Consider the following 15,581-nt stretch of genomic DNA (forward strand, 5'->3'; position numbering starts at 1 on the left):
TACTTGTGGCACCTTAGAGACTAACAAATTTATTAGAGCATAAGCTTTCGTGGACTACAGCCCACTTCTTCGGATGCAAGTGGGCTGTAGTCCACGAAAGCTTATGCTCTAATAAATTTGTTAGTCTCTAAGGTGCCACAAGTACTCCTGTTCTTCTTTTTGAAGATTATCTGTATGTTGTTCAATTTCAAAAGTGAATGGACAACAATTTACTGACTTATGTCTTAACACGTCCCAACCTGGATGCTACAGGGCAGAGATGGGTATCCACTTTGGCTAGCTAGATATGAATTCAGTACCAATCAGGGAGAAATGATATAGATCTGATGCATTATCCTGCCACCCACATGCAATAGAGATGGTTGTGATTCCTATGGAAGGAGTAAGAACTGTTTACAGTATAAATCACCTAGGATCACAGAAACTTTGGGTCAGCCCTCTGAAAGTATTCCATTAGCCTCTGAACGCTGTTGTGTTGGATCAATCTCCATTACCTCAGCTCAATGTGGCTGACTGGCAAGAAGCCCAGTTGTAGGACAATGATATCCAGGACACTCTGACTGCTAAAAAGAAGGGACAAAATCCAGCCAGAATTACCTGGTTTACCCTAGAAGTTAAACTATTATTGAGAGAATGGAGCAAAGTAAAGCTGATCAAGAAAGAGCTGCACCAAATAACAGCAGACCCTTTACAAATTCAGCAAAACTACTAGTGCGGCCAAGGAAGTGGAGAGCTCTTGCCATGAGAGCCCTGCATGACAACCTTGAACATTTGGGAATGGAGAGAACCCTGGAACTTATTTGGAGTAGGTTCTACTGGAAATGTGAGACGTGCTCAGTGGATTCAAAGAAAAACTCTACTAACTAGAGCTGTGTGCCTGGAGACCATTACCAGCAGCAGACCTTTGGATGTGGTATGCACTGGCATCCTGTCTCTAGAAGTAGACAAAAAGAATGTTGGGAACATTCTTATAGTGCCTGACTATTCTATTCAGTACGAACAGGCATATCCAACCCAAGACTATAGAGCCACTCCTGTTGCTCAGGTGCTATGGGAGAAATATATTTCAGTGTATGGACTTCTAGCTTGGATATGCTCTGTCCAAGCAAGGGATTTTGAAAGTCACCTTCTGAAGGATGGCAGGAATTGTTCAGAACAACCCCTTATCACCCACAAGGTGATTTTCAGTCAGAGCAGTTTAATTAGACATATTTGAATATGCTAGAGACCTTATGACTGGAGCAGAAATCAAATTGGAGTCAGCATGTTGCATTTTTGATGCATGCATACAATGCCACAAAGAACGGTGCTACTGGAGTCAGGCTGTATTTCCTGATGTTTGGGCAAGAATCCTAATCATCCATAGACTCATGCGTTGGCATATCAGAGAATGGAGATGGCTTATGAACTGCATCATCACAATGTTGCCAATTTAAGAGAAAAATTAAGGAATGCTTGCTGCCTAGGTCTGACTGGGGTCCATAGGAGCCCTTAGAAATAACTACCAGCATGATGCTAGGGTGTGTTCCCAAATGCTCTAGCCAAGGAACAGAGTTCTGTTGAAAAATCTGGGTTACTGGCAGACGCATGATAGCAGACATTGAAGACACTACCTTACCTGATAGTGGAAACATAAGGAACTCTTCTGGTCTACAGGATCAAACCTGAGACAAGGCAGGGTCAAATAAACAGAGTACATAGGAATCTCCTGTTACCCATAGGAGATGTTCTATAACTTTGGATCTGAGCAGCAAAAGGGTGCTGGAAAGAGGACATCACACAAAACTGATGTAACATGCACACCGTCTGGGTGTGGTGTTCTGTCCCATCTAGTGACACTGTGACCACTTAAAGAGAGAGAATTAAATGGGTCTGCTCTACAGCCTTAGCTAACTGTCAGTTGGCTTTTAGCTCATGCGGTAGAGGCTCATGCGCTAAGCTCCAGAGATCCCTGGTTCGATTCTGCCCACCAATGCCTGGGGTCTGTCAGTGTTACACTTGCAGTAGGCCTCCTGGGGCTAATCAACCACTACCCATGTGGATAGTCATGGAAGTGAGTCTGACGTAACCGTTTGTGGCTGAATCCTTCCCCTTCACTGATGTGTAACTATTGTAAAGCAAACAACAGCTGAAAAAGAAAAGCTAGTGGCCAGTACTTTGAAGTTCTGGCTATGGAGACACCATTAGCCCAGAAAATAAAATATTATGAGTGGAGGAAAGTTTTTGGACTGGCACTGCTTTGGGTGAGGCCTGATGAAGCTGGAGCTCAATGGCATTAAACAAATCTTATTCACTTTCTGTACTACACTAGCCACGTGAGACAGTGGACATTGACCCTTTGCATATGACAGTTAAAACTTTTAGTAACCACATCCTGTGACTGGGGCCAGTAAACAAAGAGCAGCTTCTTACCAACATTCTTGTGTGTCAGTCTTATTCCATGGTGCACTGCAGGACAGTTGCTCCTACTCAAATTAAGGACCATGAAAAGTTGTGTGTTAAGGAAACACAACATGTACATTGGGAAAAGAGCACGTGTATACTTATTTGTTTGTCTGTAAGGCTCAAATCTTCATAAGGGTATATACACTTGAATGGACATAATTTAGACATGCAAGTATCCAGTGTGTGCACAAATGCGGATTCTGCTCACATGTACATGCAACCCACATCTTGCATATACGCATAGTGCTATCTGAGTACTTGAGCTATGTGCATGCATTTTTTGCATGTGACTACGGAGAAGTCATGTAGAATTTAATAGTGACAAAACCAATAGAACTGTATAGAACTTCAATAGGTGTCTATAGAATGTATTCTAAAAGACTATAGAATTAAGAGAATAAGCGATAAAAAATTTTAAACAGCCGATGGAATTTAATAGAAATTAATATCCCTTCAATAGAAATGTACAGACTCGGTGAAATATTCTAAACAAAGTTCAGCCAGAATTAATAGCATTTATTTCGTGGTCCTGAAGGCCTTCAGTATTATAAATACAACACATAGTATTGACATATCATCTAATTTGTATGAATCAATGTACATTATATATTTACCATTTTCTTTTAAAATGATGATGGAAAGACCCAGCATGTTCAAAAGTTATACAGGCTTTTAAAAACACCCAGACCCACAATGATGGGGAGAAACTAACTAGAGCTGCTGAGCTAATTAGATTTTCATAACATGGATTTGGTTCACACTAAACTTGAAAGTGGTAAGGAAGTTCACTTTCCTACCAGCACCCTTCACTCCCTCCACCACAGAAAGTTTTTTGTTTGCTTTTCCTGTGTGTCTCTTATCTGTGCTATAATGGTAACACCTGACTACAAATGGGTTGCAAGTGCTTTATAGCTTCAAAGTTTTCACTCACTAAAGAGAAAACTTTTATTAAATCAGGGTTCAGTTATTGGGGGGGGGGAGAGGGAGAAAAGATTTCTGTCAGCACAGCAATAGCATTCCAAGCCCCCTGCACATGGGAATTCTACTTCTCACAACTCTCAATTGGCTCATAAAATGTAAAGGGATGGTTTGCTGTGACTACAGAGCAAAAGACTTTGGAGAAAGGAGTGAGAAAACTGGACACTGTCATAAGCATCTGTGGAACAGTGGGAATTTATGGAAAGTTTGTCAGTAGTAGCTCTGTCAAAGCCTCTCCATGGGAGCACTATTAAATTAATAGCCCACTCAGATTAACTGGCACTTTTCTGGCAATATATTTTTTATGGCTCGACAGATATATGTTAATACAAAAATTCGGTTAACAGGTATATTCCTATTCTGGAGACTTTATTTTTATTGGTCAAAGACATCATAAATCAATTGTCTATCAGGCTAAAATAGATACACCGCACTCATACTCTGCCCCAGCTTCACCCATGGTCCCAAAATACCTGGCTGCGTCTGCAGAAATTATCCATAGTGAAATATTTAACAATGCTGCTATTTAAATTGTTGACATTAAGCACTAGAAAGAATATGATTGGGCAAGTCACATATCTTGGACCAAATTCATTCCTGGTGTAAATCAACTGACTTCTGTGAAATTAACATCTCTATTTGAATGTCTGTTCTATGCTCTTCCATATAGATTCATATACCATGTGCATCTCCATAGCATCCTAGTCAGTGTGACCATGTCCTCAGAGGAGTTACACCAGGGATAAATTTGGCCCATTATTTTGATCTGCAGATTCAGGGTATGTCTACACTGGAGCTAGAGATGTAATTTCCAGCTCAAGCATACTGTGTGTGTGTATGTAGGGGGTGGACTAGCCACCCAACTACGTACCTTCAGATTTAGATGGGTCAGCAAAGAAGTAGTGTTGGTATTGTGTGACCCAGCCAGCACCTGATCAATAAACCCCATAGGTAAATCTCAGCTTAAGTTTGGATAGCACCTAAAAGTTCAGAAGCTCATCTGAGCTTTATCTGAATATTAGGACATGCTTTCTAGCAATATTTCTAGTACTTCCAGTTTCTGGTCTGGTCTGCAGCTTCCAGGCTGAACGAGAACTAGCAAGAACAGACTCTGCAAATACTGTATGAATATTTTTGTAAGATGTTACCTGAGCTTTTTCTAGACTCCAAAAGTATTCAGTTCAGGTCAAGTTCTAGTCAGGTTGTTTTTTATGAAATCCATGCCAGATTGCTTATTCTTAGGGCTACACTGTGGCTTAAGCCACTGCCACAGTTAGTGGGGGCCAGTGGGAGCTGGGTGGGCACCGGCAACAGCTCTCAGCAGAAGCATTGTGCTACCAGTTACACCAGTGTAATGCCATTGACTTGAATGGATTAACTCGGTTTACCCTGCTGTGAGCTGATAATTAGGCCCACTGTGCACGCAGAAGAAACATCGCTTGTAGGCTGGAACAGAAACTTCCTCCCAATACATTTCTCCGACAGCCCCTTTTCTGTCCCAACTAACCCATAACAGAAATTGAGTGATGATATGGAATGGTGATAGAGGTGCCAAAAAGCAGATTTGTTCTTCTCTTGGAGATGTAACCTATCCTTTTATCAGGTTACCCTTCTCCCTGCCCAAGTGCATTTCCATCAGCTATGGGAAATGCCATCAGCCACATCAGTCCTGGAAAAGCTGGATAGTTAATCTGTTCTCTTGCTTTTTATTGGCCCAACACAGTTCTGATCCACATTTTCAAGCCCATGGGTCTCATGTCACATGCTGATTGACAGATTGCTTTAATAAATGTGCTTCACCATGTAACTGACTTGTTTGCCTTCATTTGTCTGACCTCTCTGTCTCCATACACACAACTTTCCCCATGAGCTTATTGCATGATCTGTAACTAGCATGGGCCCATTGCTCTCCCAGAAGCAATCCTCAAAACAGGAAGCACCTGGGTGTTCTCTATTTATGGGGCAGGTGGAGAAGAAACAAAGGCAGTGGCTGCTGTAAGTGAAAACACAGAATTAACCAGCACCCAGGTTTATGGTGGGAGTGTGTTTTATTAATCAAGAAAATACATTACTTTGCCATGGTGTCTTATACACCTTTCAACTTGCATCTGCAAAATCAGAGACACTGTCTATCATTTACAGCAAGGAAGAAAAAAATCTCTTTTATAAAGTTAAAATACTAAGATCTGGTTTAAATAAATCTCACAGGTATTTTTGAATTTGGGGGATTATTTCAACCAAAGTAAAGGTATATTGTAAACGCAGTGCGAGGGTGGTGTGAGGGGTAGGGTTGATGATGTAATTTGCAATTTATCAAGGTAAGGTAAGACAAACAAATGGGAGCTAGGGAGGCTGAGCTTTAGCTTATCATAAATCGTATTCATGTGATGCCAAACTCTTGCTAATGCTTAGACTAGACTAAGGTTTTTACATGGTCTTTCATGCTCCTAGAACCTCAAAGCATTTTATCATCAAGAGCACCCCGGACTCATGGCTGGCGTACAACACGGGCCATCAAATAGAATAGTCTTTTGCCAGTACACCTATGTAACTCATGTTTAAACTCTTTTTTAATTAATTGGGTATAATAAATTACTGTTTTCATAGACAATAAGGTTTTTGTTGCTGAGCTGCTGGAAAGCATTCTTGCTATAATTAATGACCATTTATATAGCAACATAACACTTTACACAATGGAGAATACCACCCAATTCTCTTCTCCAAAGAGGTTACAGTCTAAGGCCCCAATCCCCCAAGGAGCTCAAACCCCTGTATCGACATGGACTAAAATAGGCAAGATAGAACATGAAATAGCAGTCCAGGTGCAGGAGGGCATAGAAACTTAATGGTGAAGAGGACAAATTTGGAAGGACTCCTGGAAGTGAGGTTTAAGGGGAGATTTGGAGGAGGAAGGAAAAGGGTGCTTGGCAGGTAAAATGTTGACGACAGTTCAAGCAAATAAGACTGTATGACAAAAGATGCAATACCAAAGACTGGAAGGAGACAAAGGGAACTATAAGGAGAGAGGACTGGGAGAAGGTTAGAGAGTAGTAGGAAAAGTCCGAGTCAAGATCAGAGATGTAGTTGGGGTTCAGTTTGTGGACTGATGTGGCAAGCAAGAAAACCAATGAATGAATTCAAGGTGGAGAGTAAAGTGGTTCAGGATTTTCCCCTTATATTTACAGAATTGCACACATAGGTTGTCATATCTGTATTACTATATGCAGACCTATGAGACAAATTGTACAGGTACCTTTCACTGCTCTACCCATGTTCTTTTCATTAATCCATATCCTCAAACACTCATTCTAGTATTCAGAACTTCTGAGCAACTTCAAACAGCTCCCACCCTTTTCTTTTAATTAATCTGACAAAAATATTTTCTTCATCCCTAAAGTACAGTATGGCCTGAAATGAAGGCTGGAAATTATTCAATGAGTAATACAGCCATCACAAATTTATGCCCAGGAAACTTTTACACTGCATCTCAAGGTATTTAAGTATAGAATATTATATAGAATACATATTTATTCCCCCCTCCCCACGTGGGTTGTGATAACCATGTGATAAACTGCAGAGCCGTGTGGTATGCTGTATTTAGTATCTGCATTTTGGGAGTGCGTGTACTATTTCTTTAAATCTGTAGCAGAAAGGGAAGTGTGATGGGGCTGAGAAAGGTTATAAGGCAGCAGCTCTACAGTAAAGCAGAGAGAGGCAGTAGTTTTAGGGATAATAAATACTCTTTTCTTTATTCTAATAAAGTTCTGTATTCAATATTTTAAAAAATGACTCTTTCAGCAAATCTTTATCATTGTCATATGTCAACATTGACTGCTTGATTTATGCTGCCCACTAATCTCCCTTCTCTACGATTTATTTTAAGACTCCCAAACTTTAAACATCTTCCAACAGACACCTTTATGAAAAAGCTAGCCTACCACAAAAGTATGTCACATCCTTGATTGTATATTTGGTCTCCTTTATCCACCACTGCAATACAAATAAGTTGGAGAAAGCTAAATGGGAAGGTTAAAAAGAAGAAATGGGATGATATTTGGGAAAGAAAAATATTGACTGAAGATAGGGGAGTAACAGGAGATCTGATAAAAGGTGGAATAATCTTCCAAAGAAAGTGAAAGAAGCTCCATTATCCAGATTGGGCAAAGCACTGGAACTGGAGACAACAATTCTGTAGAAATAAATCACCGTAGGTTTAATCTAATTGATTCTCTCTCCCCCCCCCCCACCCCTGTCTGTCAAACAGAAAAAACAGTTCTTTGATGTGTGCTGTTCTAATGTTACAACACTAATTCAGAGGGAAGCAGTGCCTGGATTTGGGGAAATGTAGCATCACACAAAAGGTAAACAGGCCTCTTTCTTCCGCTCCCACCATATTAGAAGCAAAGTCTCACAATTAGCTTCACTGGGATTTGTGCAAGTAAATATTTACAGAATCAGGCCCTAGCCAACTAACCATTAAAAACCCTGTGTCCATACCAAGAAAAAAAAAGTTAGCACTGCAAACTCTGTTTTTTTAGCATGAATGACTCATGTTGAGTCATCTCTGCTTAGGCCAGATAATGGTTCCTCAAACTATATAATGAGTTAAGCTTCACAAATAGAAGGCACAACCTTCATAGTTAGTTGAGCAGAAGGGCTGAAGTGAATCAAATGGAGGTTTGTTGGCTGAAACACCAGATATACAGAAGCTTGTCTGTTTTGAACATTCACTACAGCCGAGTGTGGGGTATTCTTCCCACAACATTGGTCACCTGCTGAGAGTCTGAATTGAATTAGGTTACATTATAATTGGATTTTCCTAAGGCACTGCATTAGCATTTTCCATGATCTCACCCTTATTAGCCAAATCATTAATCAGTTGTCTGCTAGTTAAATTATCTGCTGCTACAGTGTCTGTAAGCTAGCTTCATACCCATGCAGAGATAGCAGCTTCAATGGACACTTGGGCTTTTATGCCACAGGTTTCTAAAAAAATCATGAAAAAATAGTTATTCTCCAGAGAATGGTTAATTTAGGATTTTGGTCATGTTCCTCTTGGTCTGTGTGACCAAATAGGGTGGGATTTGTCTCCTTGAATGCAAAAAACAAAGCGCTCGGAGGAATTAATTTAATTGCAGAAAAATCCTTTCCCAGGGATTGTTTTCCATTGGGTCTAAATTCAAATGCTGAAACCATTTAATCTCTGAAGGTTATTATTTTAATGCAAAAGTCTTTGTACATTAATGGGAATAAAAATGGATTGTTATTAATTTGGAAATTATCTTGCATATGGCCATAAGGGCTGGTAGGTCCACTTGAAAACTCTGCCTTGGTACAATTTAGGAAGGTGTGGTGTGAAATTAGACTCACACTAAGAAATTTCTACTGATTCAGCAAGAACATTCATTAGACTTTTCATGTGACCTACTGCTTAAGGCACAAGACATACCTCTATGTAAGGCAGAGCCCTAACAGGCTGTGGCACAATCCCTACAAGAATTGTCCTACTAAATATACGAAGGGAGAGAGCAGATTACATCATGCAGTGTTGGCCAAACATCTGTCATGCTGATTTCCTATAAAGTTTCATGGTTTAAACAGAACTATTCTATCTAAAAATGTAATTGTGTTCTCAAATTAAAGGTTGGACAATTATGTTTAGCATTATTAATTACTAAAATCCTCTATAAGTAGAAACTTGTTTCCACTGTCAATATAAATCAGTGGAATATTGCCATTAATATTCCATTTATATAAATATATACACAAACACAGAATTATGATCATATCCTTTGCAGGCTTTAGGCCCAAGCTTTCTGCTATAGAAATAAATGGAAGAATTGGCCGTGACTTAAATGGGAGCAAGGTTCAGTGTCTACCATGGAAAACTGAACAACGTGCGACACAATTACAGTTATTAGGCAAATGATGTTAAAAAGTAGGATTGCCATTTTCATCAGTCAACCTATTAATAATAATCATGTTTATTACAGAAGCGCCTAAGGACCAACTTAAAATGGGGCTCATTCATACCAGGCACTGTACAAACACAGAGTAGTAGACAGCCGCTTCTCTGAAGAGCTATCATTCCAATAAATATATATGCAGAGAAATGAGTGCAGAATTCAAAATGGCACAACAAATAATTTTCAGAAATTAAATAAAATGGATTGTTATTCTTACACAAGATCACAATATTAATGTGCTTAAACATTTTATATTCAAATCAGATGCAACATCCTCTTAATCCCCAGCAGTAGTTAAATGTTGTATCATGAGATGTTTCTATAGATCTCTGTAGCCAGTATGGGCAGCATCTTCCACAAAAGGAAAAGAAGGGAGTGGTGTTTCCCCAGATAATTTAAACAGTTCGTGAAGATCACATCTGTGAAGGATTTATCTGTGTCTCCATCATCATCACCACCCCCACTGGGATTTCACCAGGTACAAATAACATGCACTGGAGAGATAAGGAGCTATAGGCAAAAAACAAAGAACAATAAAGTTACAAGGAAACATCAGGCTAGCTCCCAGTCTTTCACAGTATGGGAGCATGTGTAATTCATCTGCATGTCTTTAGTTCATATGCTTTCAGTGATGGACTTCTTTCTCTGAGGAAGTATCTGCAAGTAAATGAATACAAAATGTTTTAAAATTAAAAATATTAACCCACTTGTGATTAATTTCCCTTTTTCTTACTTGATTTTTTCCTTGAAGAATTTAAGTTCCATATAATCAAAAGCTTACAGTCCCCATAAGTATACAATAAACCAAAAGAGAAACAAGATGGGTTAGGAATGCCATTATTTTAAACAGTGGTCAGTGGTTACCATCTCATAGTCAATTGTGACCTCTCTCAAATACCAGCTGCTAAAGTATATGCTAGGACCTATATGCCACAGCCTTGCACCTAGTGTAGTCTTTTACACTTCTGCAAAGTGGGAATAAAATGTGTCATTCTCATTTTGCAGAAGTGTAAAAAACTACACAAGGTACAAGGCAGTGACAAATCTAGTAGTATTAACTCTTAGCACATCTGTGGTTCAAGCATATGTCTATGATAGTAACGCAAGTGAGCATGGACAAAATGTCACCACAGAAAGGAAAATACTTGATTGCCAATATAACACATACATCCTTTCTGAAGAAGTTTCAGCAGAAGTTCCTGAAATGTTGTAACATATTGCTAGGAACACCATGAAAAAGCACACAGTACATCACTTACAAGCAAAACATTAAAACAACAATAGGAAATACTCCCAAGAGTATTCTGAGTTCTGACTATATCAGAGAGAATAATGTACAGCTCCAACATGTTACATCAGTCATTTACTTCTGAAATTTACAGTACTAATGACATCCAAATGCAGTTAGTCCTGTACTCAGAAGCCAATCACAAAACCTACCAGCCCTTTGGTTCCCAATTGAGGGAAGAATTTGGATGAACATGCTGAGAAAAGAAAATTAAATCCAAAGGTCCATATTTGTGGCAGGAGATGAAGAGGCAACATTGTTGGAATTCCAGGTTTTCATAATAGAACTCTTCCTTTGTCTGTAACAGTTAGAAGCCATTTTATGTCTCTGTGATAAATTAAGTGTTGAGTATAAGATGGATGACAATTAGATGATGAATATTTTCTATTTGTGAAGGTATATATGTAGAATGTCTATTCAGCTGACATGCCACGTGGATTACAAATCCTCACACCTGGAAGGATCACCTCACCTTTGACCATAGTACTATTACAGTGGCACACCCACACAATTAAAAAAAGAAGCAGAATTTACAAAGCAATCAATGACTCATGGTAAATTTCTGAAAAGGGTCTATTTAGGCCTAATTCTACATTGTCTAAAAGGCAGGTAGCCTGCTGTGCTGGCCTGGGGCCCCCTCACACCTGACAATGCAAGATCAGGACCATAGAGATATTTTCTTCCCTTATTTTTACTTATTGCGGACATTTGCCTAAACATACAATCCTATGGCTAGATTCTAATCTCAGTTATGCTGATATAAATCAGTGTTACTCCAAATCTGTATTTGTATAGAGAGCTGAATCCCAAGTCATAACACTGTAGCATCAGCACTGACTGTTATAGAAATGAATTTGTCACAAGAAGGAATGATAATTTCAGGTAAGAAGCTAGCAGTAGGACCGATTCTCCATGGCCTGGGGTCTTTTGTAGTCATTTTACACCTATTCAAGTGAATGGAAAATCCTACCAAATCAGAATGGTAGTATTTTACACAGGTATAAATAACTATACAAGGTACAAGGCAGTGGGGAATTCAGTCCACTGTTTTCATGTTAATATCCTCAGTAATAAAAAAAAAAGGAAAGGCAAAAAAAACCAAGATAATGTTATAAGCAGAATTATTTCTAAAAAAAAAAGTTTTTTCAAAGGTGCCTGTAAAGTGTCAGTATCTGTAACTTTTTAAAAAGTTATTGAAAAAATTATAATGGGAGAGCTAGATTCTCAGTGCTTCGTGCAGAACTGAGGTGGTGATGGCCTCAAGCCACCTTTGCTCTCTCCAGATCCTAATAACTGCTGGGGACCACTTCAGTTATAACTGCTGGGGACCACTTCAGTTCCTGGCATAAATTAGAACAGCACAGAGGTGTCCCCCAAAAGGGACAGTCCAGCAGTTGAGTATCAGCCAAGTGCAAGGGCATTCAAGGTATGTTCCCTCCACAGATGGCCAGGAATGGGGTGATGTTCAGCTGCCACAATTTAAGAATTACCTTTACACAAGAATCCGCTGGTCAACTGGTTAATTTGGCTTTCTGGCTGCTTTGCAGCAGTGCAAAGCAATTGGCATTGGAGTCTAAATCTGGCCCACAGTAGTTTGCATTTCAAAAATGCACATAAAGGGAACTGGGCCCTCACTTAAGCAGGAATAGTGTATTTTTGATAGAATAAAGTAATAAACACAGTACTTTCAAAGCTGTTGCATCTACATTAGTGAACAAATAGCATGGAACTAATTTTGCATCTCCTTCAGATAATGGATGAGAAAGAAGGAATTTCCACATGGCAAATGAATGCTTCATGAAACCAACAGGAAAGAATCTAATTAATTAACATCTGTGTATTTACAGTATGTTAGATACCAGTATTACCACTGCCATATGAACTCACAATGTAAACCAGAGAAAACCAAGTTACTATAAAATGCCGTGATATCTTCCCAATGTCTTCAATCTAATTTAATATTAGCTTATCAATGCATCTGAAGCTATTTAAAATAGCCGGGACCATTTATTGACAGCAAAAGCAGGAAATGAGTACATATTGGAACATCCTGTTGCGGAGGTGGAGCTGTTAGCATTTAAAGCCATACTACTGTTTAAATTTCATATCATACTTTCTCAGCGGTCATCTACAACTGGTATTCAGCTGAACAATATGGAATTTTCTGTGATCTTAAGTTGATGGTGGATTTTGAAACCAAAATTAGAAAATGAAAACTTCTGACATTTCAGGAAACAGAAATTGTAGGCCATCCTGGGTGTGTTTATGGTTTGCATTATAGTGTGAGAAAGGATTATTTGATCAGAATTTCTAAAAATGTTTGAAAGAGCTAAACATGGGGTAAATTGTCAAATCTTTAGTTTCCCATGCGAAGACCAGCTCATGAATATTTCCTGGTTTGCTGGTAAAGCTTCAAGCTTTATAAAGGCCAACTTTGAAATATTTGTGCAGTTTCAAATATGCATGCGTGTAAACACACCTTGGGCCGGTCAATAATTTCCCATCAAAACGGTTTTCAGCACTTTCCGTGGAAAGTGTTGACTTTTCATTGAAAAACCAAAACTTTATTTTCAAGTTTTCATTTTTTCTCTGAAAAGTTGTAATTTTCAACAGAAAAAAAAATCCATTCTCTCACCAGCTCTAATTATAATATTAGTAGCAGATGAATGTGTATGTTAAAGGCAAAATTGGCTCCTGAGAATGAGAGGTGGCACTATACTAGGGGTACTTGGACACATCTTGCCTCTAGAGATGTTCAGATGTCCTACCACATTTGTTAAATGGTGTACCTAGAGTTCCACAGGCTGAACTCTGCTTACCCCATCTAGGCCTACTTAGCAGCATTAGCTGATCACTCCCATTCTTCCTAGGGTCTTGCAACTAAATCAGTACTGCCCGCTGAGCAGGGAGTTAGATGAGGAAGGACTCGTTTTACCCTCTCCCTGTGCACTAAGCCAGGCATGATTTGTCCCAAAATTAAAATATATAATGAATATATAAACGTTAGGACTAAGAGCTCCCGTATTTAGATCGGGGTTTTGAAGGGATAAGTGTGGTTCTTGAATACATCTACTGGCGGGACCACTAGTTATTTCTGCCAAAAATCAAAAAATCCTAAGATGCATCTTGGAAGCAAAAGAAACAACACATGCCATCAGCAAGGACACGTGAGCTCCGAGCAATAAAACTTCTTTTCCAGAGAAATCTTTATGAAAAGAGGGTTCAGGGAAAGTCTCCAAAACCAATTTTTTTCCAACCATCTTTTCAATTTTGCACAGTTAGATAAGGAAGGAAGCCAGCCCCACCTGCTAAATAAACTCAAATTAAGTACACTTGCTGGAATTCTTTATCCTTTGCCCCTAAAGCAAATAAAAACAAATTCCAAGAACACTGAGTGATATAACACGTAAAGTAGGTTTAGGAACTGGTGCCACTGAAGGGAAGCATGAACATTAGAACAAGGCTAGACTGCAAGAAAGGGAGGAAAGCCTCGGAGTTGAGATCTAGCACAAATCCAGGCACAAAGTAAAAAGAGGAGGGGACAGGTTCAGCCCTGCTGAAAGCAGGTGCAGCTCCATTAGAGTCAAGCCACTGCTATGCTTGCAATATTGTGTGTTGTTTCTGCTCCCTTGCACCTCCCCTGCACACTGTTCTTCCCTGGACCCAAATCTGTCCTCTCGTCCACCTTTATATATTGCCCTTTTCCCTCTTTCAACCAACTAATTTATTTCCCCTCCAGTTTTTCCTATGGCATCTGCATTATCACGAGGAGAAAGATGCACAGGCCTAAAGGGGAGGTAAGTTGCAGAGCAGGCCAGCTCTCTCTTCCTACCCATACTCCCAGTACCCATCCTTTCCACTTTCCTCTCGTCACCCTGCTTTTCTTACTCTGCTCTGGAGACTGGCTTTTTGGATCAGAAGCTCTTATTAAATGGTCTCTTGCTGGCAGCCTGATCTTGTCTTGCTCACTTTCTGGGCATAGGCTGCTAAAGGCATGTTTCTGCAGGCACAGAACACAGCACACAAAAGAAGAAGAGCTGTGCAATCTGCAATCCCCCACATTTATTTATGCCCTCAGACAAAAGGAGCTTCACTAAGGGGTTTTAATAAGATACAATGTGCACCTTTATGGATATGAATGGGAAGAAAATCTTATTGTCTTAGAACTAATAAACATGGTTCTAAACAGTGCAGCCCACACCTTTCCACTTGCAACTAGCGGTTTTAATAGTCCTGGATTCAGTTTTGATCCCACTGGTAAGGCCTCTGCAGGTTAATCACTCAGGTTCCTGTGGACATAGAGCATGTTTCCTCCCAAAGGGCACATTCATGGACTCATGACTTTACCCTGGGGTACAGCCTGGTGTTTCTTACCAGACCACTAGCAGCAATAAGGGGCTCCTTTAAGAACTGCTACCCTGCAAATGTGCAAGGGCTTGGAATACACTGAGTCATTAAACACACCATAAAAGAAACACATTTAATGTAAATTTTTAAAATTAGGCTTCAAATGGTTAAACTGTTTCCATAGCCTGCAGCTAGAGGCAGCCTACGCAGTCTCCTGGCTCCTAAGCTTTTCTGGAGGATACATTTTTCCTAATCTTTAGGGCCTATTAAAACAATTTCTGGGTGAATGACTATTTGTTAATATCTAAATTAAACTCCCTAAAGCTGCAGACACAATTTTATAAAGTAACTGGAACGTTCAGTATTACCTAGACTGAAGCAAAAAAATACAGACTGACTATACACGGTTACACATAAATACACCTTATAGACCCAGTGTCACTGCAGCACCGTAGTCCAGATGAAATTTTCATGAGACAAGTGAAGCCCTTTGAATAACGGAGGGTGGAGATAATCAAGTATGCTGCTGCTGCAGACTTCAAAATCTGCATTCAGAT

At 39.5% G+C, this 15,581-nt stretch overlaps 1 protein-coding gene across 1 annotated transcript in view; it reads right to left on the reverse strand.

Annotated features, from left to right (window-relative positions):
* Nucleotides 1-9,965: 9,965 nt before the first annotated feature.
* The window catches only part of TNIP3 (TNFAIP3 interacting protein 3), a 74,651-nt gene continuing 69,035 nt past the window's right edge, over nt 9,966-15,581 (reverse strand). Inside the window, exon 14 of the mRNA XM_034771462.1 lies at nt 9,966-10,046. Coding sequence (XP_034627353.1) covers nt 10,015-10,046 — 32 coding nt within the window. The 3' untranslated portion in view covers nt 9,966-10,014. The remainder of the gene's footprint in view (nt 10,047-15,581) is intronic.

The sequence above is a fragment of the Trachemys scripta genome, chromosome 5, assembly GCF_013100865.1.
Source record: "Trachemys scripta elegans isolate TJP31775 chromosome 5, CAS_Tse_1.0, whole genome shotgun sequence".
Classification (NCBI taxonomy): Eukaryota; Metazoa; Chordata; order Testudines; family Emydidae; genus Trachemys; species Trachemys scripta.